At 61.7% G+C, this 26,887-nt stretch overlaps 2 protein-coding genes across 4 annotated transcripts; one reads left to right on the top strand and one right to left on the bottom strand.

The window, feature by feature from the left end:
• The first annotated feature begins 614 nt into the window (after positions 1-614).
• CLCN7 (chloride voltage-gated channel 7) lies at positions 615-21,967 on the top strand. 3 transcript variants are annotated; one of them, XM_050906232.1, is made up of 26 exons: positions 615-773; positions 7,364-7,372; positions 8,545-8,616; positions 9,861-9,932; positions 10,174-10,239; positions 10,859-10,991; positions 11,339-11,448; positions 12,232-12,312; positions 12,754-12,816; positions 13,399-13,482; positions 13,653-13,746; positions 14,178-14,242; positions 14,717-14,833; positions 15,178-15,232; positions 15,788-15,848; positions 16,661-16,799; positions 17,084-17,177; positions 18,538-18,707; positions 19,050-19,101; positions 19,424-19,551; positions 19,719-19,804; positions 20,104-20,236; positions 20,360-20,419; positions 20,785-20,961; positions 21,069-21,149; positions 21,273-21,967. In XM_050906232.1, exons 1-26 carry the CDS (start codon positions 615-617, stop codon positions 21,357-21,359), a joined length of 2,448 nt encoding a protein of 815 aa, XP_050762189.1. In that variant the 3' UTR covers positions 21,360-21,967. The 3 variants fall into 3 exon arrangements, with proteins under 3 accessions (XP_050762189.1, XP_050762188.1, XP_050762190.1); XM_050906231.1 differs by lacking the exon at positions 7,364-7,372 and having other exon boundaries at positions 615-749; XM_050906233.1 differs by lacking the exons at positions 7,364-7,372; positions 8,545-8,616 and having other exon boundaries at positions 615-749.
• Positions 21,968-23,392: 1,425 nt separating this feature from the next.
• On the bottom strand, positions 23,393-25,330 carry PERCC1 (proline and glutamate rich with coiled coil 1). Its single transcript, XM_050906256.1, has 2 exons — positions 25,305-25,330; positions 23,393-24,134 (listed from the first exon to the last, which is right to left on the bottom strand). Exons 1-2 carry the CDS (start codon positions 25,328-25,330, stop codon positions 23,393-23,395), a joined length of 768 nt encoding a protein of 255 aa, XP_050762213.1.
• Positions 25,331-26,887: the final 1,557 nt, after the last annotated feature.

Below are 26,887 nucleotides of genomic sequence, written 5' to 3'. Positions count from 1 at the left end.
GCATGGAAAAGCCCATGACCGGGAGTGAGCCAGAAGTGCCGGAGCCGGTGCCGTCTGTCCCGTGTGCCCGGACCCTGCCGGGGGGGCTCCTCAGAGGGTGCCGAGCTTTGGGCCGAGCAGTGCTGCTCTGGGGGGCTCGGGTGAAGCACACAAAATGCTCCCAAATGGCTGCCCTGCGAAACTCTCTGCCTGGAGAGCGCCGGCTCTGGCTGCTCCCCAAGCCCCCTGTTCCCCGGGGGCGGCGGGGCCTTGCTGCCCGGCCACGGCCACGGCTGACAGCCAGAGGGTGTGCCCGGGCCCGGCGTGAGGCAAGGCCTTGCAGCGGCCCTCCAGCCACCCGGCCTGCCGTCACCGCTGTCACGCCCGCGTCAGGCCCCAGCGCGGCAGAGCCCGTCCCCGGAGGGGCGGCGGGACAGGGCCGGGCACGGGCTCTGGCCCCTTCCCCGGGGAGGGGGCGCGGGGGGCCTGCGGGCGGGACTACGACTCCCATGGTGCCGCGGGGCGGACGGCCCCCGCCGGCCGCCGTAGCGCTCACGTGAGGGCGGTGGCCCCGCGGTCACATGACCGGCCGGTGAGGCAGGGGCCGGCGGAGGTGTGGGCTGCCGCCGCCCCGCATGGCCAACGTCGCCAAGAAGGTGTCCTGGTCCGGCCGCGACCGCGACGACGATGACGACGAGGACGGGCGCGCGGGCGAGACCACCCCGCTGCTCAACGGCACCGGCCCCGGGGCGGCGGCTGGCGCCCGGCAGGTGGGTACCGGCACCAGGAGGGGGGTACCGGCGCACCGCGGGGGGAATGTGCCCCGTCCCGGGCCTCCCTAAGCCGAGAGGCCGCCGGAGGGGGGCCGGGGCCGGGGGTTGGGGTCGGGGTCGCGGCCGCGTCCACGTCCCCCTCCCCTGTAGCGTTTAACCGTGTTCGTTGCCCCGGGGCTGGGCGGGGGCTGCCGGCAGGGAGCCGCGGGGTGCCGGGGCTCTGCTCCGTGAGCAGCCCCGGGAGGAGGTCGGGGCCCCTCCGGGCTCCTCTAAGCCGGGGAAAGCAGAACCTGGCAGGGCCCGGCACGGGGAGAAGCTGGGGGGGAGCCACGGCTGGGGCATGGGGCCCTCGGGTCACTCGTGGGGGAAAAACTGAGCGTGGGGACTGACTCACTGCCCAGCTCCCGCCGTGCAGCGGGGCAGTCCCGCCACAGCCGGCTCCCATCACGAGGTGCCAGCGCACAGTAAGCCGGTGCCCCGCCAGGCCCCCGCCGCAGCTCTGCGGGGCCGGCTCCTGCCCGCTCCTCAGCCGTGGGTACAGCCGAGCGGCTGAGACGGTCCCTGCCAGCAGGACCTCGCGCTGAGCAGGGGCCTGCTCCTGCCTGCTGGGGCTGCCCTCTTCGTTTCTGCTAAAAATGTCGTTCTGTGAGAGAGCCCGTTGCCTGGCAGGCTGCTGCTGCCCAAACCAACAGGTCGGGCTCAGACACAAGAGCATCTAACGCTGGCGCGGTGGTGGACGTCATGCAGTACGTACGGTGCTACGCTGGCAAAAAGCAAGTCCAGGGTGGGCCGCGTTACAAACACAGGGAGGCCAATTCCTTCTTGCAAATTGATTTTGGGTGATTAACTGAAGAGAAACTTCTCTCCAGTGCACCCGGAGGCTGTTACTCGGGCAGTCTGCCTGGCAGTCTCTCCTCCACATGCGGTGCAGTTAACTGAAGCACGCCGTGGCTCTGGCCGAGGCACTCGGCGCCTGTTAGAGAGTGAAGCTGTGGCTGGGTGGGCCGTGCTGGGCGAGGGCCGTGGTCCGGGTGGGATGTCAGGCCGGGTCCACGGGGTGCTTCTGTGCCAGCACTGGGTAGGAGAGGGGCTGCCTCCCGGTGACGTCCTCGGATTTCCTATGAAGAGTTTGCTAGGAGATTTGAGCTTAGACAGGGAGGAGTGGTGCCAGCCTTTGGCAGCTGTTAGCAGGGATGTCTCGCCGAGCATGATTCTGTGCTGCCCTGCTCCTGGGCAAGTCAGAACAGCAGGCTAATTAGAGGGAAATACAGGGTTTGTTAGGCTGGAAGCGCCTAGTGTGGCACTGCGGGAGCAGGGCATGGCGGCTGGAAGGAGTCGCCTGCGCCATTGCAGCTGTTCTGGTGTGAAAATAAAAATAATCTTCCTAGCCGGTACAACAGCACCCTGTGTATTTACAGCATGGGTTGTATTTAAAGACCACGTGGTGAATTCTGCAGGTCTGAAGGGGGTTAAAATAGGGATTAACCAGATCTCATGGCTGCAGGTCAGTTAGGAAAGGGTTTTCCTGGTGACTTGGAAGAAATGCCTGCGCCCCCCTACAGCAGGGGCAGTTGGTGGTGGAGACCCGGCCCTGCCAATCTGATTTATTGTCACCGTGTCCCTTCACAGCGTGGACAGCTCAGGTCCCAGCTGGTGACAAGGCACTACGTGACGTTTTCCGTAGCGAAGGAGGAGAGCGAGTACGTTGCTGGAGCTCCGGACCAAGTGTGCCCCTGGCAGTGGCACCGACCTGGCAGTGGCGGCTGGGTTGTCACCATAGTGCTGGGGTTGCCTTTCAGTGTAGGGCAGCTGCTTCTCTCCCTCGGACAGTCCTTTGACCTAGATGCTGTATAGTCATATAGATTGAAGCGGGAAGGCAGGACAGCTTTGGCAGAGAACAAAGAGAGACTGGAGCTGCTTAGCTCATGGGATACTTAAACCTGGGATGTGGTAATACAATAAAAATGTCCCCAGCGGAGCTTCTTCCTTTTCTTACGTGCTTGTTGAATGGAAATGAAAGTGATCTTAAAGTAACAAAAGGAAACACGGGTCTATAGTTCCCTGATTGACTGCTGTGAGAGACTGAGATCAAGCGCTTGTGGGCGGGAGGTGAGGAGGGACTGGATAAACACGCCTGTGACCATAGAGAAGATACTACAGGGCTGTGCCTGAGGTCTCCTCCGGTTTTGGGGCCAGCTGAGCGCTGCTGTGGAGCTGACTGAGCCTTCATCCTCTCACCAGGACTTTCTAGTGCCTCGAGTATATCGAGAAGCAAGAGGCTGCCTGTACGGCTGAGCATCATGCCTGCTGCGGGCTGCCCCTTTCCTGTGTTCTCGAGCCGTGCGTGTCGGTTCTCAGGCTGAAAAGTGGGTGGATGATTTTGGTAAGAGCAGCCAATTTCCATCATTAGGCATTTTTCAAAAAAGAACAGTTCTCCTTCACTACCCATCGAAGATATGCTCTGTGTTTGCGCTAAAATGCCTTGACTTTGGGATTGGTATAATGCTCCTGCTCCAGAGGGTGCCTGGAATGGGGGTGTGGGCAGGGGGTCACCAAAATGTGGACCAGGCTGCTACTGCTCTGCTGGGCGGCTCATCCTTCTTAACCCCTGCGTGTTTATTCTGCATCTCTAGATGTTGTTGGTCTTGTTTTCTTTCACTTCAAGTAACAGGGTGCAAAATGCAGCTTTGTGGCTGGGTGGCGATGCTGGAGGGCTGCCGCGCTTGCTGCAATCGGAAAATCTTGGGGGGGGGGGGGGAGGGAGAAAAAGAGAAGTCTGCTGGGTGAGCCCTGATTCCCGGCAGATGGGCTGCAGGTTACACGTCCCCTGGGTACCGGCAGAGAGGCTGCCTGTCCCTGCCTGTCCGCTGCTGGGAGCCTGGAGCCGGCTTCCCTGGAAAGCCGCTGCCCTCGGATGGTGTCAGGAGCTTCTCCAAGCAGAGGGGTTTTAGCAAGTCCAGTCCCTTCTGCTGGGTGCTCACACCGTTGGGGACTGTGGCGGCCCTTTAACCTTGCGCTGCTCCTCTGCAGAGGGGACACATGGGACAAGGTGCCTGGAAAAAGGCGGGTGGGCCAGGACAATAACGGCATCTCCCGGCCTCGGGCAGGTGAGGGGCAAGGAGCAGCTGTGCCCTGGAGTGGCAGCAGGAGGCTGGAAGCAAAATCGTAGCTGAGTGGTGACACCACGGAGAGAGTCCGGACGCTTTCTCCCCCCTTATGGGCTTGGAGGTGAGGAGCCTCGTTCTCTCCTGGTGCGGTGCGTTTCGGGGATGATGGCTGCGTTGGTTTGAAGCCCGTCGCAACTGTGGTTGTGTGTCAGAGGAGGGGGATTTCAAAAGCCCTGCAGTTCGTCTCCCCCGTGTGCTGTCATAGCCGGTGACAGGGCTTCCCCTGCCGGTGAGCCACCCGGTGACGCAGCCTTGCAGCCTGGAGCCAACCTTCCCACCCAAGCAGGTACCGGGGGCTCCTCGGAAGAGCATGTTGGGGCCAAGAGGGCCCTGGGGGCTGGAAATCCTCTTCCTTCCCTCCCGCTGCTTCTGCAATACTGCTCTGGGCTCCTGATGCGGTCTGTGCCATGCTTTATCTCATTGATAACAGAAAGCCACGTGCTTCCAGTTCGTTAGTGAGCAGCAGGACGGTGATAAGAGGCAGTGTATGGGGAGATGTCTTCACACCAGGCAGTGGTCACTGGGGGTGGGTGACATCCTGCAGGGAGCGGCCTCGCTGGCTCATCCCTGTGGAAATGGGCTGTGGAGCAGAGTCAGATGCTCCCTATTTACGGTTCTTCAGAGCGACGTTTGGGAGGCACTGCTAGGTCGCTGTGTACACAGCACGGGTTGGTTCTGCGGCGTTTTAGCCTCGACTGAAGTTGTTCTGCTATTCACAAACAGGGATTGCTCTTTGACTGCTCTGCTTGGAGGTAAAACGCTGCTGTGGCATCACATATAGCAGTGTGGCTTCTTGTTACCTTTGCCAAATGGGGACGCTGGCAGTGGTGCTGCTGTGTCCCACCCCGACCTGCGATGCTCTGGGCTGGTGCTGTTGTCTGCATTCAGCTGCCACTGCCCAACCTTGGAGACGATCCTTTCGGGGCATGAGTAGAAGGTGGTGGTTAAGATCTTCTGCCAGACTTTTTTCTTGTTGAGATTGGTCCTGAGTTTGCTCTCGCCTGTCTCAGAGCAGTGCTGGCGTGGGCAGCAGCATGATGAAGGGGGAAGGGGCCTCGGGAGGTCTCTAGCCCAGCCCGTGTGAAGAGCGGATCCCTTAGACCAGGTCGCTCAGGGCCACGTCCAGTGGAGATGTGGATATCTCCAAGACAAGAGACTCTGCACCCTCTCTGGCCCCAGGTTCAGTGTGTCGCCACCCTTGGGGTGAACGTTTGTCTCTGATATCTAAGCAGAAGTTCCCTTGCAGCAGCTTGTCCGCTGTTTCTTGTCCCATCAATGCAAAGCTTTGAGGAACGTCTGGCTCTGTCTTCTCTGTAACTGCTTGCTAGGTGTCCGGAGATGGCAAGAAGATCTCCCTGAGAAGCACCAGCTTCTCCTCATACGTCTCACCACGTGCTTCAGTCCCTGGCTGTCTTGCTGGACTCACTCCTGTGTCTCTGTGCCTTTCTCGTCCCGGGGAGCCCAAACTGGATGCCAAGTCCCAGGTGTGCTATCGCAGGTGCCAGGCGGAGGCGTGGGATCCCTTCCCCGGACCTCCTGGCTGTGGTCTTGCACCACCCAGGAAGTGGTCAACCACCTCCAGTGCAGGTTTGTGCCACCGACTCCTCTTCAACTCGTCCACTAGCTTGCTGCAAGACTTTTTCAGCAAAGCTGCTTTCTAACCGCTGGGGCACGTCCATCCCAGGTGCAGGGCTTTGTATTTGCCTCTGTTGAACTTTGGGGGCTTCCCTGCAGCCTGGTGAGGGCTCTCTGAGGAGCAGCCCTGCCCGCCAGCCTACCAACTGCCCCGCTGACAAAGATGTTAAGCAGTTTTATTCCAGATCAAGGCTCCAGACGTCTCTTTGCAGAACTCAAAATGGGTAAGGAATCAGCTTTACCACCCAAACAGGGTGAGTACTGAGGGCTGGGTGCCGTTGCTGTTGGTGTGCCGCTGTCAGAGGCAGGCTCAGCTGGCCTGCGAGCCTCTCGTGGGACAGGAGAGCTGTTAACCCGTCTGCGTCCTCTGAGTTTTGGCAACAGTGCATGTTGTTATGTGGAGATAATCGTACCACGGTCACACCAACATCATATGTACCCGGGATCAGCAGCTGTCTTGGCCTGAGTTTGAAAAACATCCAAAGGAGGGTAGTGCTGTCCATGTGCTCGGTGAATCTTTGAGCCGTGCACAAATAACCTTCTGTCTTGGCTCCTGGCTGCCTGAATCCCTCCAGTCCCTCTTACACAAGTTGGGTGCTGATGGAAATAGCTTTTTCATGTCCTCCTGGCATGTGATCCCCATGCTGGGTGAGACGGGAGCCAGCCCTCTGCTTGCAGAGCAGCTCGGCCCATCCGGATGCCGGATGGATGCCAGGACTTAGGGCGAGGGTGGGACATATTAAAAACACTCTGCTTGTCTAACAAAGTTCAGCTTCAGGTTCAACTGCAGCTCCTTTCCCTTCATCTGTGCTTGGGTTCTGCTGCTGCCTAATCCGTTGGGAGTGGAGCTGCTGTGCCCTGGCCACTTGCTCCATAGGGCAGGGGTGTGGGTAGGAGTGTCACCGGTTCAGCCACATTTGGTCTTTTTGCGGACCCCCATGGCTCGCAGAAGGAGAATTTCCCCAAAGGGCTGGTCCTGACTGAGGTCTTGGTGCCTGAGGTCTGAGCTCAGGCGTGAGCAGGGGACATGGCATGAGTGACCGTTTCCATCTCGTTGCCTTGATCTTGCCCTGGACGTTTGGACATCTAACAGGAGCCTTAAATCTTTGTGCTTCCTGAAGCCAGGTGGAGGTGGGTTCCCTTGCAAGGTCTCAGCTTTGTCCCTCCCAGGGTTTCAGGGTGAAGACCGTGTCCTTCCCCCCTCCCCAGGATGGCAGGGGCCTGGCTGGGACCTCTGCCTGCCACCAGAGCAGCTGGGCACCAGTGGGCACTGAAACGGGCAGTTCCTGCCTCCAGCTTGTGTCTCTGTGTAAGTTCCCATCCACGTCCCCCAGGGAGGTGACAGCTTTGGGTGTGCCCGGCTCGTAGGAGCCTGCAGTGGTCTGCTCCGACTGTCGGGTAAAAGGGTCCACCTGGATCCTTTCCATGGGGATTGTGGAGCCATCACGGACCAGAACCAAAGCCCAGGCTGGTCTTGCCAAACCAGTGTCCGAAAACGGCTGCACGGAGCACTTTGTGCTCAGCACCTCCTGTGGGCTCAGGCTGCTGGGGGCAAAAGGGCACCGAAGAGGGTTTGAGAAGCTGGGACAAAACCTGCCTGCAGGTCAGGGAGTGAATGAGAACGTGGAGCAGATGGAGAAATGGGAAAATAGGTCAGGCTGCAAAAACAAAGGGATATTCTTCATCTGCAGTGACGTGTGTGGCTCCTGGCCACTCTGGCCTGCACGTTCCAGACAGGATCGGTGGGCAGCAGCAAGGGCTTGATCTGGGATCTGCCAGCTTGCCAGCAGAGAGGGACCAACGTGCCAGGGCCCTACTGTTGCTTGCCATCCCTCTTTTATTCTCCAGTCTTTTAGCCTGGCAGCTGGGGAGGGGTGAGGCTCAGGAGGGGAAGATCTTAATGTTGAGAAATGGTGTTTGGGCTGCGCTTAGTGACAGTGCTGCTTGCACCCTTGTGCATCCCTGTGTTTCACAACGGCGGAGGGGTGGTGGCAGCTTGCCTGCTTCTGCCGAGTACCCTCATGGCACTCCCAGCTGGAGGCTGGCTCGGCTGTGGCCCAAGCCCTTGCCTGCATCAGCCAGGAGACGAGAGGTGCCCCAAATAGTCCCAAAACTCCTGTGTTACACAACTGCACTGCCAGTAACAAGCCCGAGTGGTCACCAGCGAAAGGAGAACCTGCTCCCCCGAGGGAGGTGCAAATGCTCCTTCCCAGCATTGTGCTGGGGCCGGCTCAGAGAGGCGCTGGTGTCCCCGAGGCTGCGTGGGAGTGATGTGCCTCGCTTCCTCTTGTGTACGCTGGCTGGCAGCCGGCCCAGCCATCGCTCCGGTCCTGGCTGCTGGGAGGGAGACAAACACACCGATGTGTTCATCTCCCTGGCTGGGAACTGCTCCCGTGGAGCAAATGGCAGAGCCAAACGTGCCCTTGGCCTTCCCTTCTTGCTGGCCGGGTGCGCGAGCTGAGGGATGGCCCCGGCACGTCTTGGTGTGCTTGTGACTGTGGAGATGGCGCTTTCTGTTCAGGGGCTCTTGTCCCTCCCCAGCTCCAGGGGAGCGTGGAACGTGCTGCTCGGCACAGGTTTGCTGCCTGCACGGCTGCTGCGTTGGGGTACCGCACTCGTTGGCCGGAGGCTGTTGGTGACTCTCGCCAGCTCTCGGGGTTGCTGGCTGCCAGTCCCGAATGAGCCGCTGCTGGCTGGCACCTTCCCGGGTGAGCCGGCTCTGCCAGCTAACAGGTTGGAGCAGCTTGCCCAAACCCCAGCAGACTGCTGCTGCCTCGTGCTCCCTCCGGGGTGGTGGGTCCCACCTCCTCAGTGTGTTCTCTGAGAGCAGTCCTCTGCGGGTGCTGCACTTCGGGGAGGCTCTGGCGGTGGGCAGGCACGCAGAGCTCGGTGAGGGGGGCAGAGCATGAGCACCCGCGTGCCTCCTCCTTCCTTCTGCCAAGGCTTGCAGTGCATTCAGGAATTGACCCCATATTCCCTTCTCCCCTCAGCTCACTCCTTCCTCCTTCCTGCGCATCGGGCAGCTGAGCAATGTGGACCTCAATGAGGATGTCCGTGAGCTGGTGAGTGGCACAGAAAGGGGCCCACCGTTACCAAGACCCCTTCCCTTCTTCCACTAACAGCACTAACGGCTGCTTTTGTTCCCACCCTCACAGCCTGGTTGACCCATGAGGGCTCCAGTGCTTCCTCCTGGGCTGGGTGACCTTTGTGGTGTGGGCAGCTGCCTGCTGCTCTGCCTCGACGGTCGCTGCTTCCCTTTAGCCGCAGCACTGGCCCAAGGACATTGCGGTCCCCTGCACCTCTCTGGGCGGCAGCACCAGCCCGCCGGCACAGGGACCTCCCTCCCATGGGAGCAAATGCACAAGTGGGTGGGATGGGAAGGGATTTCTTGTTGCCATGAGAGCTCCTTAAAGCTGCTTCTCTTCCTGCTGCCCAGCTCGGCGTGAAGGCAGGGAAGGGGACATGCAGTGTGACAGCAGCTGGGGAAAGATGTCTCAGCCCTGGGGACAGGGCTAGTGGCAGAGGGGACATCCTGCAAAAAGTCTCAGGTTTCAAGTTATTCCCCTGCCTCCACACACCTCAAAAGCTTTTCTTCCCCAGATGCTCCTGCCTCAGCTCCAGAGCTGTAGGAGGAGCAAACGAGAAGACGACTTTTGCTAAATATTTCTTGTGGAATTCTTAAATGGGAAGGAACATGTCTTAATCCGGTGCCTCGGAGGACAGGCTGCGCCTGCTTCGGCCGCAGCTGTAATGTGGGGCTGGGGAAGGGTGCAGGGTGCTGCTGCCCCAGGGTCCCCTCTGGCATCCTCGGTAAATGCCCTAATTCAGAGCTGGGAACAGCTTGCACGGTCAAATGCGTTTGGGAAACAGAATTTGGTTTCTGCCCAAAAACGTGGGCCTGCTTGAAATAGCTCCTTGCTTTCGGCCGAAGGAATTTCCTGCCGAGGTGAACGGTTGCCCTCCGCTGGAGCACGGAGCTGCTTGGAGGCAGCGCCGGATCATCATGGTAGCGTGGTACCCGGCTGAGCAAACCCTCCGTCTGCTCGTGCGGAAAGGTTCTGCCTGGGGGTGGAGAAGCGGTGGGTGAGGGTGCACATCTGACAGCCTGTTCCAGCTGCCTTAAATCCCATACATCCACCAACTGGTGGAAAATCATCCCAGATCCGGGCCTGGCAGGCAGCTTGCACTCTGAAGCCCTCCCCGCCTCTCCTGAGCATAAAAACTAGTGTTAGACCAGCAGTTACGTGGCGGAGGGGAGGGTTGGACTCGGACCTGGCTGTCCTAACTTGTGCATCACGTCCTGCAGGAGACGGAGCTCCCTCGGCAGCATCCCAACGAGATCCCTCACAATGAGAAGCTCCTGTCGCTCAAGTACGAGGTAAGCACCCATCTCCCCCCGTCTTGGCTCTGCCTTCTGGGATGCAGCAGGTGAGGTATGTGGGGTGAGGGCTCATGGCTGCCCAGCTAGGGGGGTTTCAGCGGGGAAGGAACGGGATCGAGGGCGGAAAATGATACAGGGGTGTGGAGGGGCAGGTTGAGGGTCTGAGGGCAGCCCTCCCCAGCACAGGCATCTCTTCCCCTGCGCTAGCCGGTAACAGCATCTCCCTTTCCTGAACTAGAGCCTGGACTATGACAACAGTGAAAACCAGCTGTTCCTGGAGGAGGAGAGGAGGATAAACCACACAGTGAGTCTTGCTGTGACCCAGCTGCCCACTGTCCCCGCAGCCGGGATGGCCCAGGGAAGCTGTTCCCCCTGCCCGGCTGCTGGGGGGCTTCTCGGTGCCGGGGGAGGTTGTGCTCAAAGCAGCGCTTGAGCCGGGGTGGGTTTATGGGCACTGACCAGCTGGTGACAAGCCGTAAAACCTCAGGAGCAAGGACCTAGCATAGGATGGTTCGAACGGGAGCTAGCCTGGGTGCGCATGGTGGCGTTGCTGGGTGGCACGGGGCACGTCCCTGAGCAGAGGGACTTCTGGAGCTGTGTGAAGCATCTGCCCTGGGGGCTTTGGGAGTCAGTGCCACAGCAAGAAGCCCAACAGGAGGGGCCTGATGGAGGCAGGCAAGCTGGAAAAGCACGTCTGCTGTTAGGGATCCCACAGAGGGCAAGGGCACTGGCTTAAAATAAATAAATTGTGGCCAGGCTTTGCAATCCTGGGTCAGCCAGCGTTGGTTTTCCCTGGGCAGCTCTCCTTGGAGCTGAGGCTTAGGGCTGTGTTGGGGAAGGTGGCCAGGTGGGTTGGAGTCTCCCTGATGCTGGCAGGGGCCGGCCTGGACGACAGCAGGGTCTGATGGCTGCCTGTCCCTCAGGCTTTCCGGACGGTGGAGATCAAGCGCTGGGTCATCTGTGCCATGATCGGCATCCTCACTGGCCTCGTTGCCTGCTTCATTGACATCGTGGTGGAGAACCTGGCTGGGCTGAAGTACCGGGTGGTGAAGGGCAGTATCCTCTCATGCAGCTGTGGGCGCTGGCCAGCCCCAGGACCTGTGGGATCTCTGCTCCTGGTAGCCACAGGAGGGTGCCAGGGGAGAGGGCAGCACTTCCTCGCCTGGGTTTGGTGGCACAGACCCTGCCGCTCAAGGTGCTGCTGAGCGCCTGGCTGCTCTGCGGGGCTGAGCTGTGGCTGGGCACTGCCGTAATGGAGGAGGCTCCTCGCAGCAGCCCTGGCTCCCCTAAGTGCGCAGGATCTGCTGCGCTGCCGCAGCCCAAGAACCATTTTAGCAACATGTTCTCATGGTGGGAGGAGTGGTACCCAACTGATACTGGCTTTCCTTGAGCTGCTTCCCCAGACATCGACAAGTTCACAGAGAAAGGGGGCCTGTCTTTCTCCCTGTTACTCTGGGCCACCCTGAATGCCAGCGTGGTGATGGTAGGCTCCATGATCGTTGCTTTCATAGAGGTAAGAGTTTGGAACTGGTCTGGGTTGGGGTATCCCTGTGCCTCCTGCCCCAGCTCTTTACATGTGGGAAGCAGGATCATGTCTCCAATAAACATGCAGATTTGTGTAATAGCAGATGTATTTGTGCCAAATTGGCTTTGGTAGCCCCAGTTCCTTGGTGTTGGCTCCAGCTGTGCTGTCGAGTTTCTCTGGGGTTGTCAGACTGACGGGACGTGCTGCCCTTCGCTGGCAGCCCCGGCAGCCTGGGGCAGAGGGTGTTCTCCAGCCTGGGGTGCGGGCGCAACTCTCGCAAGCCTTGGCCCAGCTCAGCCTCTCCGCATTGGGCATACATGAGTGCTGGCAGAGAGCAGGCTGGTCGGGTGCCTCGGGGACACGCTCTGGAGGATGAGCCAGAGACTGGCTGTTATGGCTGGGAGGGGGCTGTGGGTCCCTACGGGCCACTCTGAGTCAGCAGTGTCATCCTTGTTGCTTTGCCCTTTCTCTCCCTGGCCACCAAGTGTGAGCCTTCTGCAGCACTGGGCCTCTCGCCATGGCATGGTGGTGGGAACACCCTAGTGTCCCCCAAGAACCCAGCCAGCTCCTTCTCCCTGGCACATTTGCCCTTAGGGGCAGTGGGTGCCTCCCTCAAGGCCATCTCCAGAGCCTGTAGATAGACTTTGCTCTCATCTCTGAGCCTCCCCAAGGGTGTGTTTGGTGTGCCCTGTGGTGAGAGACAGGGTAAAGTGGCCGGTGTGTCCCCATCCTGTATGTGGCAGCCACTCACGCTCTCCCTGCTCCCTGCAGCCCGTCGCAGCCGGCAGTGGCATTCCCCAGATCAAATGCTATCTCAACGGTGTCAAGATCCCACACGTTGTCCGCCTCAAGGTAGGAAGCGGGAGGTGGTGGGATGCGTGCCTTCTGCCCGGGATGGGTCCCCCTCTGCCGGGCTGGCCCGGGCGTTTTGTGTCCTCATGGGGTGGTCCCTGCCTGCGCTGCGGCAGAGGAGGAGCTGGCACGAGCTCCGGGCCGCCCTGCTGTGCTGCCCGGCTCCGTATCTCTTCCCCCTGGTGTCGGGCAGTTAAACCTCCTGCCCTGGGATCGGCAGTTGGCGCTGGGAAGAGCAGCTTTGGGTAATTTTTTGCTCTGGCCAAGAAGAAAGTTGGCCAACCCCCTTGCCACAACAGAGGGCTGAGAATCACAAGTTCCCTGGGGTCGCTGGCTCCTGCCCCTGCGGGTCTGGCTGGGTCTGTGTCCCCCGTGGCTGCTGCGGTCATGTTCCTTGTGCCACCCGTGTGATATGCTGTGCCTGTCGTCTCTGTTTTGCAGACCCTGGTGATCAAAGTCTGCGGGGTCATCCTCTCAGTGGTCGGTGGCCTGGCTGTCGGGAAGGTGATGTGCACAAAGCGCTCTCTGGCACGCTGCTGACGTGTTGTTACCCGCTGCTGGCACACGTGCCACAGCCCGGCACCAGCCCTGCACTGGGGATGGGGCGCTGGGGGCCCTGCAGTGACTTCCCAGTTTTATTCCCTGGTCTGCTGGCCAAGGTGACTGCAGCATGGCCGAGCTTGCAGAGCCCCTGGGGCACGCAGTGCCACTGAACCAGCCTGCGTGTGGCTCGGCTGAGGGCAGGAGAGCAGCAGCCTACGTCCATCGGTATTTGTCCCTGCAAATCTTAGATGAGGGAGACCTGGGTGCCCCGTTGGGACCTTTCTAGCTTGCTGGGATTGAAGGCAGGCAAGGGAAGCCCCTGTCCCCTCAGCTGGAGAAAGCGCTGGTGGGAACAGGAGGTGGCCACAGGAGCCACTTGCTAGAATGAGAATTTAAGGGGGGGGAAATGGCAAGGTCTATATTTCCCAGAGGGAAATCCTCCCGGCCAGCTTCAGGGCTGCGACCTGATGACATAGTTTAACTGTCCCTGACTGTCCCTGGGATTCTTCCTTCTCTGATCTGACTCTGTTCTCCTGCCCGTAGGAAGGACCCATGATTCACTCCGGAGCGGTGATTGCTGCCGGGATCTCCCAGGGAAGATCCACGTCTTTAAAGCGAGACTTCAAGGTTGGTGTTGAGGGCCGAGGGGCTGTGCTGCAGGTGCCCCTCCTGTGCCCAAACTGGGCTGTTCCCTGGGGTCATGCTGGTGGCTTGGGGTCATATATAGCGTACCCTGTGTCTCCCCTAAACTCATGCCTGTGGCCAGCCCTAAACCTGCCTTCACTTCGGTGTTTCAGATCTTCGAGTACTTTCGCAGAGACACAGAAAAGAGGGACTTTGTCTCGGCTGGAGCTGCTGCTGGCGTCTCGGCTGCGTTTGGTGCCCCTGTGGGTACGTGTCTTGGCTCTCTGATGCTGAGCGGTGCCTGCACGTGGATCTCATCAGGAGGTTGCTCCCACTTGCATGGAGGCAGCTGCTGGGATCTGCCTAGGGCAGTGCAGGAGCCCTCCCGCAAAGTGCCCGGCCCTGCTCCAAGCTCTCCTGCCATGCCATGAAGGTCTTGGGAAGAGAGGAGGGGGGTCATCTGTCTCGGATCCCAAATGTTGCCCCCCTGGGATGGAGGAGGTCAGTGGAGGGGCTTCACTGCAATCAGTACATCAGTGATGGCTTGGTGGGCTTGCTGGTCCCTTCGCTGGAGCCTGTGAGGTCTGGGGCAGTGTGGGGCACATGGGTTGGGATGAATTTGGGTGCCTTGGCTGGTGCAGTGAGCGAAGGGTCTGTGGCACGCACCCCTTGTGAAGGTGTTTGTCTTGCATTTGCAGGGGGTGTCCTCTTCAGCTTGGAGGAAGGGGCTTCCTTCTGGAACCAGTTCCTGACATGGAGAATCGTAAGTGCTGGAAAGCAGGAGCAGTAAATGGAGGGCTGCTGGCTCCGGTGTGAGGCATTGCCTTTTCCCAATGCCTCGCAGCCCCAGGCCTCCTGCCATCTCTGCCCCAGCCAGGCAGCCATGTGTAATGCATCCCTGGGAACAGCATCCCAGCTCCCCCTCTGTGCCCTGGCCCTCAGGGGCTGAATTTGGACCTGGCTGAGCTCCGTCTTGCTCCCAACTCCTTTCCAAGGGAGCTGCCTTGGGCTGTGCCCCAGGGCAACAGAGAAGCAAAAGGAGGAGCGAGCCCCTGGTTGGTGTAAGCTGCCCAGAGTGCTGCCACAGGGAACGTGGCCTCTTGTCCCCACCACACCATGGGTACCAAGCCCTACCCAAGGGCCTCAGGGGGGACGGTTTGGGGTAGTGGGGGGGCACGTGGTGAGGGAGCAGGACTGGAGGCATCTGGCAGTGACTCTGGGCTGCATCTCCTTCCAGTTCTTTGCCTCCATGATCTCTACGTTCACTCTGAACTCTGTCCTGAGCGTTTACCACGGCAATCCTTGGGATCTCTCCAGCCCTGGGCTCATCAACTTTGGCAGGTTTGATAACGAGGTATGGCACAGATATTCCCCATGTCAGGCTCTGTTGGGGGGGTTAGAAGCAGCCCACGGCAGCCTGTGGGCACCAGTCTGTCTTAAAACATCCCCAGGGGCTGAGGCAGGCTCTGCCCTAGTAAGGTGTGGGGTCTGGCCAGATCCCAGCTCCACCAGCCCCAGCAGAAGGCTTTTCTGCAGCCACTGCTGGGTCTGGGGGCTGCGGGGTGTCCAGGGGAGACTTTGGGGCAGATCTGGGAGCTGCTCGCCAGTGCAGGCTTGTGCTGTCCCAGCAGACAGTGACCAGCTGCGAGGCTGCAGATGGACCGGGAGATCTGAAACCCCTTTCTTTCTTGCTTGCAGAAAATGGGATACACAATCCAGGAAATTCCTATCTTCATCTTTATGGGAGTGGTTGGTAAGAGAGTGTTGCTCTTTCAATTTGATTAGTCTGAATAATTTCCTCTGTTCTCTGTCTCGGTCTAAAAAGCTTTGGGATCCAGTTTCCTGAGGAGAATGGGAAATGCATTAAACTCTGGAGCAGAGGCTGCTTGTGGGGCTTACACAAGGATGAGAGCTGGATCGTGGCCCAGCCCTTACCCTTGTAGCAAAGGCGAGCCCCTTAAATCCATGTACCGCAAAGTCATTGAGTGGGGTCAGTGCATCGCAGTCGTGGGCAGCCCCTTGCTTTCAAACGAGCTGCCCTTATCCCCGCAGAGTTGGCCTGTCCGTTGCCTGCCTAGTGCCAGTGCTGTGACGCTGGTCCCCGGCCATCCCGCTGCTGGTGCCAGGCTCCTCTTGGTGTCAGGTCCTGGCTGTCTCTGCAGGGACAGCGTCCATGTGTCCCGGAGCTGCCGGTCACACCGGATGGGTTGTTGATGTCTCCCTGAGCTTCATGGGTTCCTTGTGTCCTGGGCAGCTGTAGGAGAGCCTGGGACCTGTGTGCTGAGCTTTTCCTCTTTTGCATTCGCAGGCGGGATCCTCGGGGCCCTGTTCAATGCCCTCAATTACTGGTTAACGATGTTCCGGATCAGGTAAGAGCTCATGGGTAGCTAAGGTGATTGACACGGGTTGGCTGGCGCCTTCTGCACTCCCTCAAAGTGGCGTTCCCAGCCAGAGCAAGGCTGTAATCTCGCACTTAACGTGAGCAACAGCAGCCCCTGGAAGCTGGGAGGCAAAGATGCCACGTGCCTTTCGCAGCCTGCGGTCGAGGCTGTGGCCTGTGGCATCCCACCATTGCTCTGACCCTGCTAAGTATTTCCCTTCAGTGACTTGAGGGCCCAAAGAAGTGCAAACACTGTGCAGACCTGACTGTTATGTGCTTCTGAGAGTAATGAGAGAACAGAGGGAGCTGCTAAAGCCATCCGAGCCCAGTCCGGTACAGCCAATACTTGTCACCGGCTTTTTGAACACCAGGACCGGCCTTGTGGCCTCAGGGAGGGATGACCTGTGGCAGTGGAGCAGTGAGGGGCCTGCAGCAGCTTCCAGGGCATCACTCCTCTTGGCCATTCACACGCCGCTGCTTTCTGGGCTTGGCTCTGCACTGTCTCCCCCCAGCCGGATCACGCCAACGTTTCCCTGGGAGCTGTGCCCGGCTCTGTGTGGGGGAGGCAGGCAGGTCTGCTGGAGCTGGCTGGGCAAAGCTGCTCTTGCCACTGGCCTCCCGCCCCAGGTCCCCACGACAGCTTCGCCAAGAGGACAGAGCGCAGGACAGCCCGGCAGGGTCTGGGAAGGGAGCAGAGGCAGCCAGCCTGTCCGTATGCCTGATGTGACGTGCCAAGCCAGGCTGCGGGTGATCCTGCCCGCACCCCCGGGTGCCACCCTCATTCCTCCGCTCCCTTTGCAGGTATATCCACCGGCCCTGCCTCCAGGTGGTCGAGGCCATGTTGGTGGCAGCAGTGACGGCGACCGTGGGGTTCGTCATGATTTACTGCTCGAGAGACTGTCAGCCCATCCAGGGGAGCACGGTGGCATATCCCCTGCAGGTAAGAGATGCTGGAGAGTGGCCCCCCAGGGTGGGGGGCACCCTGAGCCTGGGCAGAGGCTGAGGATTGAGCAGGGAGACGAGACCCTGCTGGGTTTTGTGGCACTGGACCTTGCTGTCAATGCCCTCCACCGCAGGTAGAGCTGGAGACCCAAGCGCGGTGTTGGTGTGCTTGCTGAGCAGAGCTGCCTCCTCGCCGGCACACATCCCCCTGAGCCTGGCAGCCTTCCCTGCCGCAGGGCAGCCCGGATCTGCCACTTCTAACTCTCTTTTCTTCCCCCTCAGCTTTTCTGTGCTGATGGAGAGTACAACTCCATGGCCACTGCCTTCTTCAACACGCCTGAGAAGAGCGTCGTCAGCCTCTTCCACGACCCTCCAGGTCCATACACCCGGCGAGCGGGTCCTTGAACATTAGCAGAGCGGGGCTGGGCTCGCGTGAGGTGGCTGACCTGTTCCCTGGCTGCTTGTGGGACAAGGCAGGGGATGATCAGCACGGCCCCCTGAGGGCACGATGGGATCCAGCAAAGCACTGTGCCTGCTCCTTTCCTGCGGTGGTGGAAGGAGGAGGGATGGATGCTGCGCCTGGTGGCACCTACGAGCTCGGCCAAAGGGCTGTGGTCTCGGGAGCCTGTGGATGAGGACCTGGTTTTGTTTGTGCATGTTTGCAAGCTCTCGCTTCTGAGTTGCGTGGGAGCATGTCTGACCCTCGCTGGCTGTCTGAAGTCCATCCTGGAAATGTCCCTGGCTGTTTTCTTAATTAGCAGGGCCTCTTGCCCCAGAATGACTTTACCTTCTGGGCAGGTTGCGGAGGTGGATCTTGGGGTTTGGATTTGCTTGAGAAATGCAATTTGGCTCCCAGGTGCCGGCTCCCATTTCCCTTGGACCTAGTGTAATGACAGTGTGCCCTCTGCCTGCTGGTCTCAGTTTTGTGCCCAGCTGCACATGGACAGGGAGCAGACAGCTCTGAATTTCTAGACCGTCAGGCCGGAGAGTGCAGCTTGGCCACCTGAAGCCAAGTGATGACCGTCCTGTGTCTTGGGGCCACTCCCTGCAGTGGGTCCTCCCTGGCTCAGGGCATTGGTCCGTTGACCTCTCTGTGAAGGAGAGGTTGCAAAGTACTCGTTTAAACTAGACTGAGCTGCTCGGCAATCCTAAAATAGCAGTAGGCTGAGTCCTGGGGACAGCAGGGTCTCGCTGTGATGGCACAGCCCGCCCTGTGGGGCAGCTTGGGACTGGCTGGAGCAACTGTGGGAGCTGTGGGACAGGAGGGGGTTTGCAGGACCTACTCTGCTGAGTTGATCCCAAAGCTGGTGGTAGGACCCCTGCCAGCTCACCAGCACCTCTGTCCTCCCGACCTCGTCCTCCAGCACTGGCGGTCCCTCGGGGCTTTGAAGTTCGTCATGGTGCCTCGTGGGAGGCTGGGAACTGCGGGGCTGGGAGGGGATGGGTCATGGCGGGTCGTGAGATGGAGGAAAGGCACGTGCTGGACTCGGTGGGGTGGGAGGGCTTGGGATGGCACCGGCCGGCTGGCGGGGCCCTTCAGGGGGCAGAAACAACCTAAAGAGCTGGTTTGAAAGGCTTGTGCTGCCAGGGTGGAAGGTGCACCTGATGAGAGGGGCTTTCACTCCTGGGAGTGTGTCGTGGGGCTGCTGCTGTCTGTTCTCCCATGGCTGCAGCCCATTGTGGTGTTCTCTGGGCTGCAGGCCCAGCACTGATTCTCCATTCTCTCTCCACCTCAGGTTCCTACAACCCCATGACGCTGGGCATGTTCACACTGATGTATTTCTTCCTGGCCTGCTGGACCTACGGCCTCACGGTGTCCGCAGGGGTCTTCATCCCCTCCCTGCTGATCGGCGCTGCCTGGGGGAGGCTCTTCGGCATCTCTCTGTCCTACCTGACCAAAGGCTCGGTGAGTCCTTGGTGGGAAGGGGTGTTGGGCGGCGGAAGCTGCGGCACCCAGCCCTCCTCCCTCGCCGCTGGGCAGGCGGCACGTGCAGGCAGTGTGCGTGGAGCTGGTTAAAAGCTTGGCACAGCAGTCTGGAGTGGGTTGGCTCCTCACTTGATGTCTTCCTGAGCTGGGTCTGGGCTTTCCCACGTCCCGATGGAGCCCTGCCAGCAGCTGGGCTGTGCAGGCAGCCTCAGGCGCTCCTCCCCACTTTGGAGGGGGGTTTGGTGGCCAGGGTACGGCTCACTATCTCTGGATGCCCTGGAGCCAGCAGCTGACTCAGCTCCTTCTCTCTCTTGTGCTCAGATCTGGGCTGACCCCGGGAAGTACGCCCTGATGGGAGCTGCCGCACAGCTGGGTGAGTGCCCCATGGTGCGGTCTTGGCCACCTCCTGCTCATGTCGGGGTGAAGATGGCTTGGGAAAAAGCGATCCCTGCTTCCCTGGCGCAGCTTCTTCCCCAGCTGAAGCCCAGCCTGGCTGTCGCCTTCCCAACGACCCTGCCAAGCACAGGCAGTGCTGGGGCACTAGTGAGGGCTGGGCTCATCCAGGGCACCCCTGCCTATGCGGGCAGTCCTGGATCACTGTGCAGAGACTCAGGGGCCTCGGGTGTTCTGCTGTCCCCTTGCCCCGTGTTTCCCTGCCCTCCTAAAGCCCCAAACCCCTTGGGTGTCTCTCGCAGGTGGGATAGTGCGGATGACACTGAGTCTCACGGTCATCATGATGGAGGCAACAGGCAATGTCACCTATGGCTTCCCCATCATGCTAGTGCTGATGACGGCAAAGATTGTGGGAGACTACTTTGTGGAGGTGAGGGCTGGTGTGCTCACCAGGACATCGCGAGAGGCTGTGGGTCAGGGCTGGTGGTGCTGGGGAGCCAGGACAAGCATGTGCTCCCTCTCAGAGGTGAGCTGCTGCCTGGTTATACCCCTCGGCATCTTGCCAGGCTTCTCCTGACAGCTCTGCTCTCGTTGCAGGGGCTCTACGACATGCACATCCAGCTGCAGAGCGTGCCCTTCCTGCACTGGGAGGCCCCGGTGACGTCCCACTCCCTCACAGCCAGGTAGGTGGGCTGGGGAACGCTCATCAGTCCCAGGGCGGCAGCTTTTGGACCATGCTGTTGGCCTGAGCTGGAAATGGAGGTGGTGACACACTTCGGTCCCAGGAGCCTGCTGTCCCCTCGTGCCACCAGCTCAGCTTCTTCCCCAGCAGGGAGTGTGGCCTGCAGTGCATTCCCTGCCCACATCCCTGGCAGGTTTTGGGGACAGAGAAGGCATCAGAGCTGCGGAGGCGTGTGTATTGGGGGGGATATTTGGGGCATGCTGCCGTGGGGCTGTGTTTCACACTGAGCCTTCCCTGCAGGGAGGTCATGAGTACTCCCGTCACCTGCTTGCGAAGGATCGAGCGAGTGGGCACGGTTGTGGACATCCTCAGCGACACCTCTTCCAACCACAACGGCTTCCCGGTGGTGGAGAGCAACCCTGACACCACGCAGGTGGGCTGGGTGCTGCTCGCGAGGGGATGCAGCTGGGGGTCGGCCACGTGAGGGCTAGCTGTGGTGTGGGACCCTCGCCTTTGCCCTTCCCAGCCCCGTCTCATGCACAGTGCTCTGTTGCAGGTAGCAGGACTGCGGGGTTTGATCCTGCGTTCCCAGCTTATCGTCCTGCTGAAGCACAAGGTGGGTGATGCTGCGTGGAGGCCGTTTGAGCTGTGTCTGACCCCTGGTGCCCCTGTCCCACTGCTGCCTCAGGCCCCTTGCTGCCTGCCTTGCTCGGGAGGTGCTGGCGGAGGGTCCCTGTCATCTCCCTCAGCTCACCCGAGGAGATGGTGGGGGCTGCCGTGCTGTGCTGGGGTTACCCCAGCATCATCCTGCACCTCACTAGGCTCACGAACCCTGAGTGAATGGGAAACAAGCTGTTCTTCTGCAGATGGTCCATCTGCCCCATGCTCCTGCCCTCTTCCCTCCCTGCCCCTGTGCATTGCCCTGGTCCCGGTGCCTGTCGGCGCTGCAGGATGGTCCCTGATGGTTTCTTTCCTCCCAAGGTTTTTGTGGAAAGGGCCAACCTGAGCCTGGTGCAGCGGCGGCTGAAGCTGAAGGATTTTCGGGATGCCTACCCCCGCTTCCCCCCTATCCAGTCCATCCACGTCTCCCAGGACGAGCGCGAGTGCATGATCGACCTCAGCGAGTTCATGAACCCCTCACCCTACACCGTGCCTCAGGTAATGGCCAGGGACCCCTCCGCACCCCAGCGTCCCGGGGGTCATGGGTGGGTGGTGGGTGCCAGCTGGGGGTGCCGCAGCCCATGCAGCCCCACTCTGCCTTGCAGGAGGCGTCTCTGCCGCGGGTGTTCAAGCTCTTCCGAGCCCTGGGACTGCGGCACTTGGTGGTTGTGGACAATCGCAACGAGGTGAGTCCCTGCTCGCTGCGTACGGGCAGCCTGGGCTCCTCAGGGGCGGGGTAGGGCCACGCTGCCCTTGTCCCCAGGCTCTGCATGCCGGCGTGGGGCTGTACCCTGTCCCTTTCCCGGCAGGTGGTGGGCATGGTCACCCGCAAGGACCTCGCCAGGTACCGGCTGGGGAAGGAAGGCCTGGAGGAGCTCTCACTGGCACAGACGTGATGCGGGGCGGTGCTGCCCAGCAGAGATGCGCCCCGGCCCCTCAGAGCTGGGGACCCCCTTTTGCAGGAGGCGGGGAGAGGACTGGACCAGCCTGTGCAGGCATCGCGGTGCCTGGAGCACCGGCACGGCTGTGCTGCCCCGGCTCTCCTGCCCGTTACTGCCTTCCCATGTCTACTGCCTCTTCTTCTCACCCCTTCCTCTGCTTCCCCGAGGGATCAAAACACACCCTTGGCTCCGTTAGCTCCTGGCATAGCCTCTCCCTGAGGGCTGGGTGAAGGCTGGAGTGTGCCAGGGGGAGCAGAAGTGCCCTGCTGAGCTGGGCACAGTCCTCTGCCGCGGCACATGGCCTCCATCGCCTCATCCACCCAGCCTGGGCTGTCTGGGACCTAGCCCTGCCCTGGCCCCTGCTGCAGGGCCTGTGTGGGGAGTGGAGGGGACGTGGTGGGGCTCCCTCCTGCTCCCAGGGCCCCGTCCCCCCCTGCCCCGTGCTCCTGCTGGCTGGGTCGGGCTGAGCCCTGGGGCGGGCGCTTGCGTCTCTGCCCCTCCGGCCGGAGGAGGGGGCCATGCCCTGCTCGGCTGTGCAATAAAAGGGCTCCCATGGTTCAGCAGCTGCGGCCTCTTGCTTTTTCTTGGCTCCCTCAGCCACCTTGACCCCAACCTGCATGGGGGGAGACACAGGGATGGGAAGGGGAGAGCTGCCTGCTCGGGGGCAGCGTTGGACCTGCAGCCTGTGTCCCTAGTGTGTGCCGCTCTGCCACTCCTGCCCTCCTCCCACCATTGCTGCTGCCTCTCTCCTCCGCCCATGCTGGGGTCCAGAGTCACCCTGGGTGTGTTTCTGCACTTGCTGCAGCTTCTTCTGGCCTTTTCCAGCAGCCTGGGCCCTGCCAGGCACCCCAAAACCCACCACCGGCCCTGGATCTGGCCAAGTGGAGGGAGCAGAGCCTGCACTCCCCTGGGTGAGGAGGGGAGGGCTCCAGCCCTGGCGCCTCAGCTCCCCCATCTCCCACTGTCCTTGCCCCTCACCTTGGCGTTGCCCCCTGCCCTGGCTTGGGGCTGTCACCTCCTCACTTGGGCAGGGACAACCTGGTGCCTGGAGGGGCTTTTGACTGCGGGATACTGTGCTGAAATAAAGCCTGTTTGTACTTTTATTGTGGTGCTGCCCGTCTCTTGCTTCCCTTCTTCCCCTGGTGCCACTGCCCAGGCTCAGCGCTGTCTGTTGGTGTGTCATCCCCGGGGCTGAGCCGAGTCCTGTCCCCACTGCTCGTGCTGGGAGGGCACAAGCCAGGGAGCTGCATACTGGGGGGCTGCGTGACGGAACACCAGGGCCCCCCCCACCTTCCTCAGCCCCCGGCAGGGCTGGAGTGCTCAAGGCGGGGGGCGGCTGCCCCTTCCCGGGTGCTTTTCCCTTTTAACACCAACAAAGAGCTGCCACAAAGTGGAGAATGCCTCGGCTGGGCCCTGGTAACAGCCAGGTCCGGCGGCAGGGGCCGTGGGGAAGGGCCAGCTGCCTTCCCGGCACCGTGGCATAGCCCTGCTCTCCTGTGTGGGTCTGGTTCCCTGGCACTGTCATGGGGCAGGGGAGCCATGGGGTGCAGCGGGTCCCCGAGGCGGTGACAAGTCCCTGCTGGGTGCTGGCAGCCGAGCTCTTTATGAGGCCCCGCGTCGCCCTTTGCCCCGGCGCAGCTGAGATAAGGGGATGGGATCCACTGACTTGGGCCGCAGAGTAAACACGGGCTGCTGGCTCCTGCCGGCACCGCGCTTCCCTCCTCTTCCTGCTGCCCGGGCAGCCAGCGGCCCCCCGAGGGCCACGCCGAGCAGCGGCCCTTTGTCACTGGCAGCAGGCACGCCACCGTGGTGGGTGGCAAAGGACACCGCACGCGCTGGTGCCTGGCGGGAGTCATTTATTCACTCGTCCCATTGCCGGCTCCAACCCGGCAGCTCCAGGTGCCCCAGTGCTGGCACTGGGGCCGCCGGGTTTATCATTAACTGGGCAGCACGTGGCGGGGCTGGGGGCCCCCGAGGCCATGGTGGGGTCACAGCCCAGCGAAGGGCTCGGACTCCAGCTCCGGGCGGCCCGACTCAGGCGGCAGCTCCCGCCCGGCACCCGGCATCTCCGGCCCCGGCTCCACCGTCCAGTTGGCCAGTAGGTCACTGAAGTCGGGGGTGCCGGCGTGGAGGAGGCCGGCAGGGCTGGGGCCTGGCTCCCTCCAGAAGGAGGGTGGCAACTTCCTCCGGTGCATGGGGGTGATGTGGCCATATTTCCTCTCCAGCCGCTGCGTCTTGCCGCCGGCCGCCCGGGGTGGCAGGCACCGGTGCACACCGTACTCGAAGAGCTCGGCCAGTGGCCCCAGCCTGTGCACGGCCCCGGGGCCACCCCGCGGTGCCACGGCCTCAGGCTGGGCCTCAGTGCGCCAGGGTGAGCCGCAGTCCTCGGGCACGCCGCGGCTGCCGGCGGCCTCCTCCCGGCCCTGCCGCCCGAAGTACCGCTGGATGTCGCAGCTGATGAGCTCTGAAAACTTGAGGAGCTGCAGGGTGGTCTCAGCGGCGCTGGGGATGGCCAGCTCCGGCCTCACACTCTCCTCCACTGCCTCCTCTTCTTCCTCCTCCTCTTCCTCCTCCTCCTCCTCCTCGGAGAGGTCGGGGAAGTCGAGCTCAGGGCGCGTGGGCAGCAGCAGGCCATGCGAGAAGGGTGAGGGCAGCTGCAGCTTGGCCAGGGGCCGGATGACGCCCGCAGCCATGTCAGCGCGCAGGGGCACCCCGGGGCCCGGACTCACCCTGTGGGCAGGGACAGCGGGGTGAGGGTGGCACACACCCCAGCACCCTCCCCAACCCACCGCCCTGCAGCGGCACTTGGCCCTGAGGTGGCAGGGGGACCGTGTCGTGCCACGCCATGGCGAGGGTGGGGCTGCAGGGCAGCAGGAACATCCCCTACAAGCCATGGGACATGGGGCAGTGGGGATGTCCCCACCAAGCTGTGGGATACAGGGCAGTGATATTCCCCCTGGGTCATGGGACACGGGGCAGCAGGAATGTCCCCACCAAGACATGGAATGTGGGACAGCAGGGATGTCCCCACGGAGCCATGGGACGTGGGGCAGCAGGGATGTCCACTCGAATCCATAGGATATGGGACAATGGGAACGTCCCCAAGTCATGGCATGTGGGGCAGCAGGGATGTCCTCATAGATCTGTGGGACATGGGGGAGCATGGATGTCCCCACCAAGTCACAGGATGTAGGGCAGCGGGGACATCCCCCAGAGCTCTGGGGCAGCGGGATGTTCCCCTTCACCCCGGAGCTGTGCATGGAGGTGAATGGGGCTCAGCACCCACTCTGCCACCCTGGGCTGAGCACCTGGGATGCTGAGCCCCGCACCCTGCCCACACAATGGCCCCGCAGGTTTCCCTGCGATGGGGCGAACCCGGCCACCTCCCCGCACCGCCCTGGTGGGCTCCAGCCACGGCTGGGTCTTGCTGAGCTGGATGAGGCCCCTCTGTAGTTAGTGCTACCTGTGCCCCAGGGTTCCCAGCCCTGCCTCACCACAGGGCATCCCTGGCCACGTGCCTGGGACTGCCATAGCTCCAGCCCCGGCCCCAACAGGGTCTTGGGGCGGGGAACAAATCCTGGGGGACAAGTCCTGCTCCTGCCACACCAAGCACGATGCTGGGCCCTGCACCCAGCCTGAGACAGCATCGTTGCCATCTCTGGGGTCACCGTGCGTCCCTCTGTGCTGTCCCCACTGCAGGACCCCTCGATCCTGCCTCCGTGCTGCCCCGGGGCGGGCGGTGGGGGGCTCAGCCTCCCAAGGCACCGCGCACCTCTGGCCTGTGGGGAGAGGGGAGTGGGGCCGCCCGGCGATGGAGCCAGCCTGCCCCGCTGCCACCCTCAGCCAGAGAAACGCCCGGGTGCAGGAGGGCATCGCCCGGGGCCGCGGCTCGGCACTCACCTTGGCGCTGCTGCCCGGCCATGCATAGGCTCCCGCGCCGCTCCCCCTTCCCGTCCCTCCACCTGGGCCTGAAGTATTTATAGCGGAGCAGCGAGCTGACGGCTGGCAAATATTTGGTAGCTGTATTGTAATAGTAGACTCAGTAAACAGAGCTGGGGTTTGCTTTAGCACCCAGCAACAGGAGAGCGGCGCGGGGAGGGACGCAGGGACGGAAGGCAGGGCTCACCTTAATGGTTCACTAGCCAGGGGATTTTCAAGTGTTGTTCCTGTAAATTCACCTATTAAATTGGCAGCCCCAGCTGCCGAACTGCCCGCACACTTGTGCCGAGGGCTCTTATCTCCCTGCTGATTGGAGGCGAAATCAAGCTTTGTCAAATAGGCGTAAAATTAAATTTCATGCTATTTTGACTCCTGGAGTAGGGATCTTGTGAAGAACATACTGCGTATCGAGCGATGCCTCTGCAGACAGGCGCTGCCGCTGTGGCTGCAGTGGGCAAAGCCTCTCTGCGGGGGTCTTGCACTGCCGGCCCCCCACACAGCAGAGCAGGGCCGGGTGCTGCGCAGCCCCCGTGCGGGTCCAGACCCCCCATCTCCAGCCTCATGGCCCCCCGAGATGGGTGCATGGCTCCCTGACCAGCCCCAGGATGGGGTTTGGAACCTTTTGAGGTGGCAGGACACAGCCCCGATGGCACGGCCAGCGGGTGAGGCACTTCAGGGTGCTGTGCTCCCTGGAGGGTGGTGGGGCTGGGTGCCCGGGGCCAGTGGCTCTTGCCAGACAGCGCCTGTGATTGCAGAGATGGGGACATGCCGTGTGGAGAGCGGCTGGGCCAGCCCCACGACAGGGACAGCACCCAGGACAGCAGCATTGTCACCGTGGATGGGGCACTGGGGTGCCCCGTGTCTCTGCTATGGCCTGCGGCCATGCTGGCCCACACAGCACATGAGGGACCGAGGACAGTGACGATGGCAAGCGGCTTGGGTCCCAAGGCGGCTGTGGCCAGAGGTGCCATTTCTGTTTTGGCAACAGGACGTGCCAGTGGGGCCGCGTGGGGCAGCACAGAGCACGGCCAGGGGACACAGACGGCTGGGGGACTGGAGGTGGCTGGGGGCCGCAGGGTGGCCAGGGACACAGGATGGCCAGGGGACGCAGGACAGCCTGCCTGTGACAGCTGGAGGGCACAGGATGGCAGAGGACTGACACAGCGCCTGGACCCTGTCACTGCCTGTGCTGGGGATGCTCAGGGGTGGGACACCGGCCATCGGGGCTGGGGATGGCCAGAGCCCTGCCCCAGAGCTGCTGGTCTGCTCCCTCACAGCTCTCCCTGCCACCCTGGGCTGAGCACCCTGCCCTGAGCACCCTGCACCTTGGGCTGAGCACCCTCCCTGAGCACCCTGCACCCTGGGCTGAGCTGTCCCCTGGCACTGAGGTGGGGTCCCCAGCCCCTGGCATGGTGCAGCACTGACAAGGACAGTGCCAGCCTGGGCACGGCTGTCACTCACCCACCTCCCCGGGCCGGCAGCCCTGGGGCACCCTGTGGGGGCCGAGCTGGGCCCCGGCACCGGCTCCGCAGTGCTCCCTCTCC

This window comes from Gymnogyps californianus, chromosome 15, assembly GCF_018139145.2.
Source record: "Gymnogyps californianus isolate 813 chromosome 15, ASM1813914v2, whole genome shotgun sequence".
Classification (NCBI taxonomy): Eukaryota; Metazoa; Chordata; class Aves; order Accipitriformes; family Cathartidae; genus Gymnogyps; species Gymnogyps californianus.
Note: the sequence above shows the minus strand (reverse complement) of the source record. Positions and strands in the feature narration are given on the sequence as shown.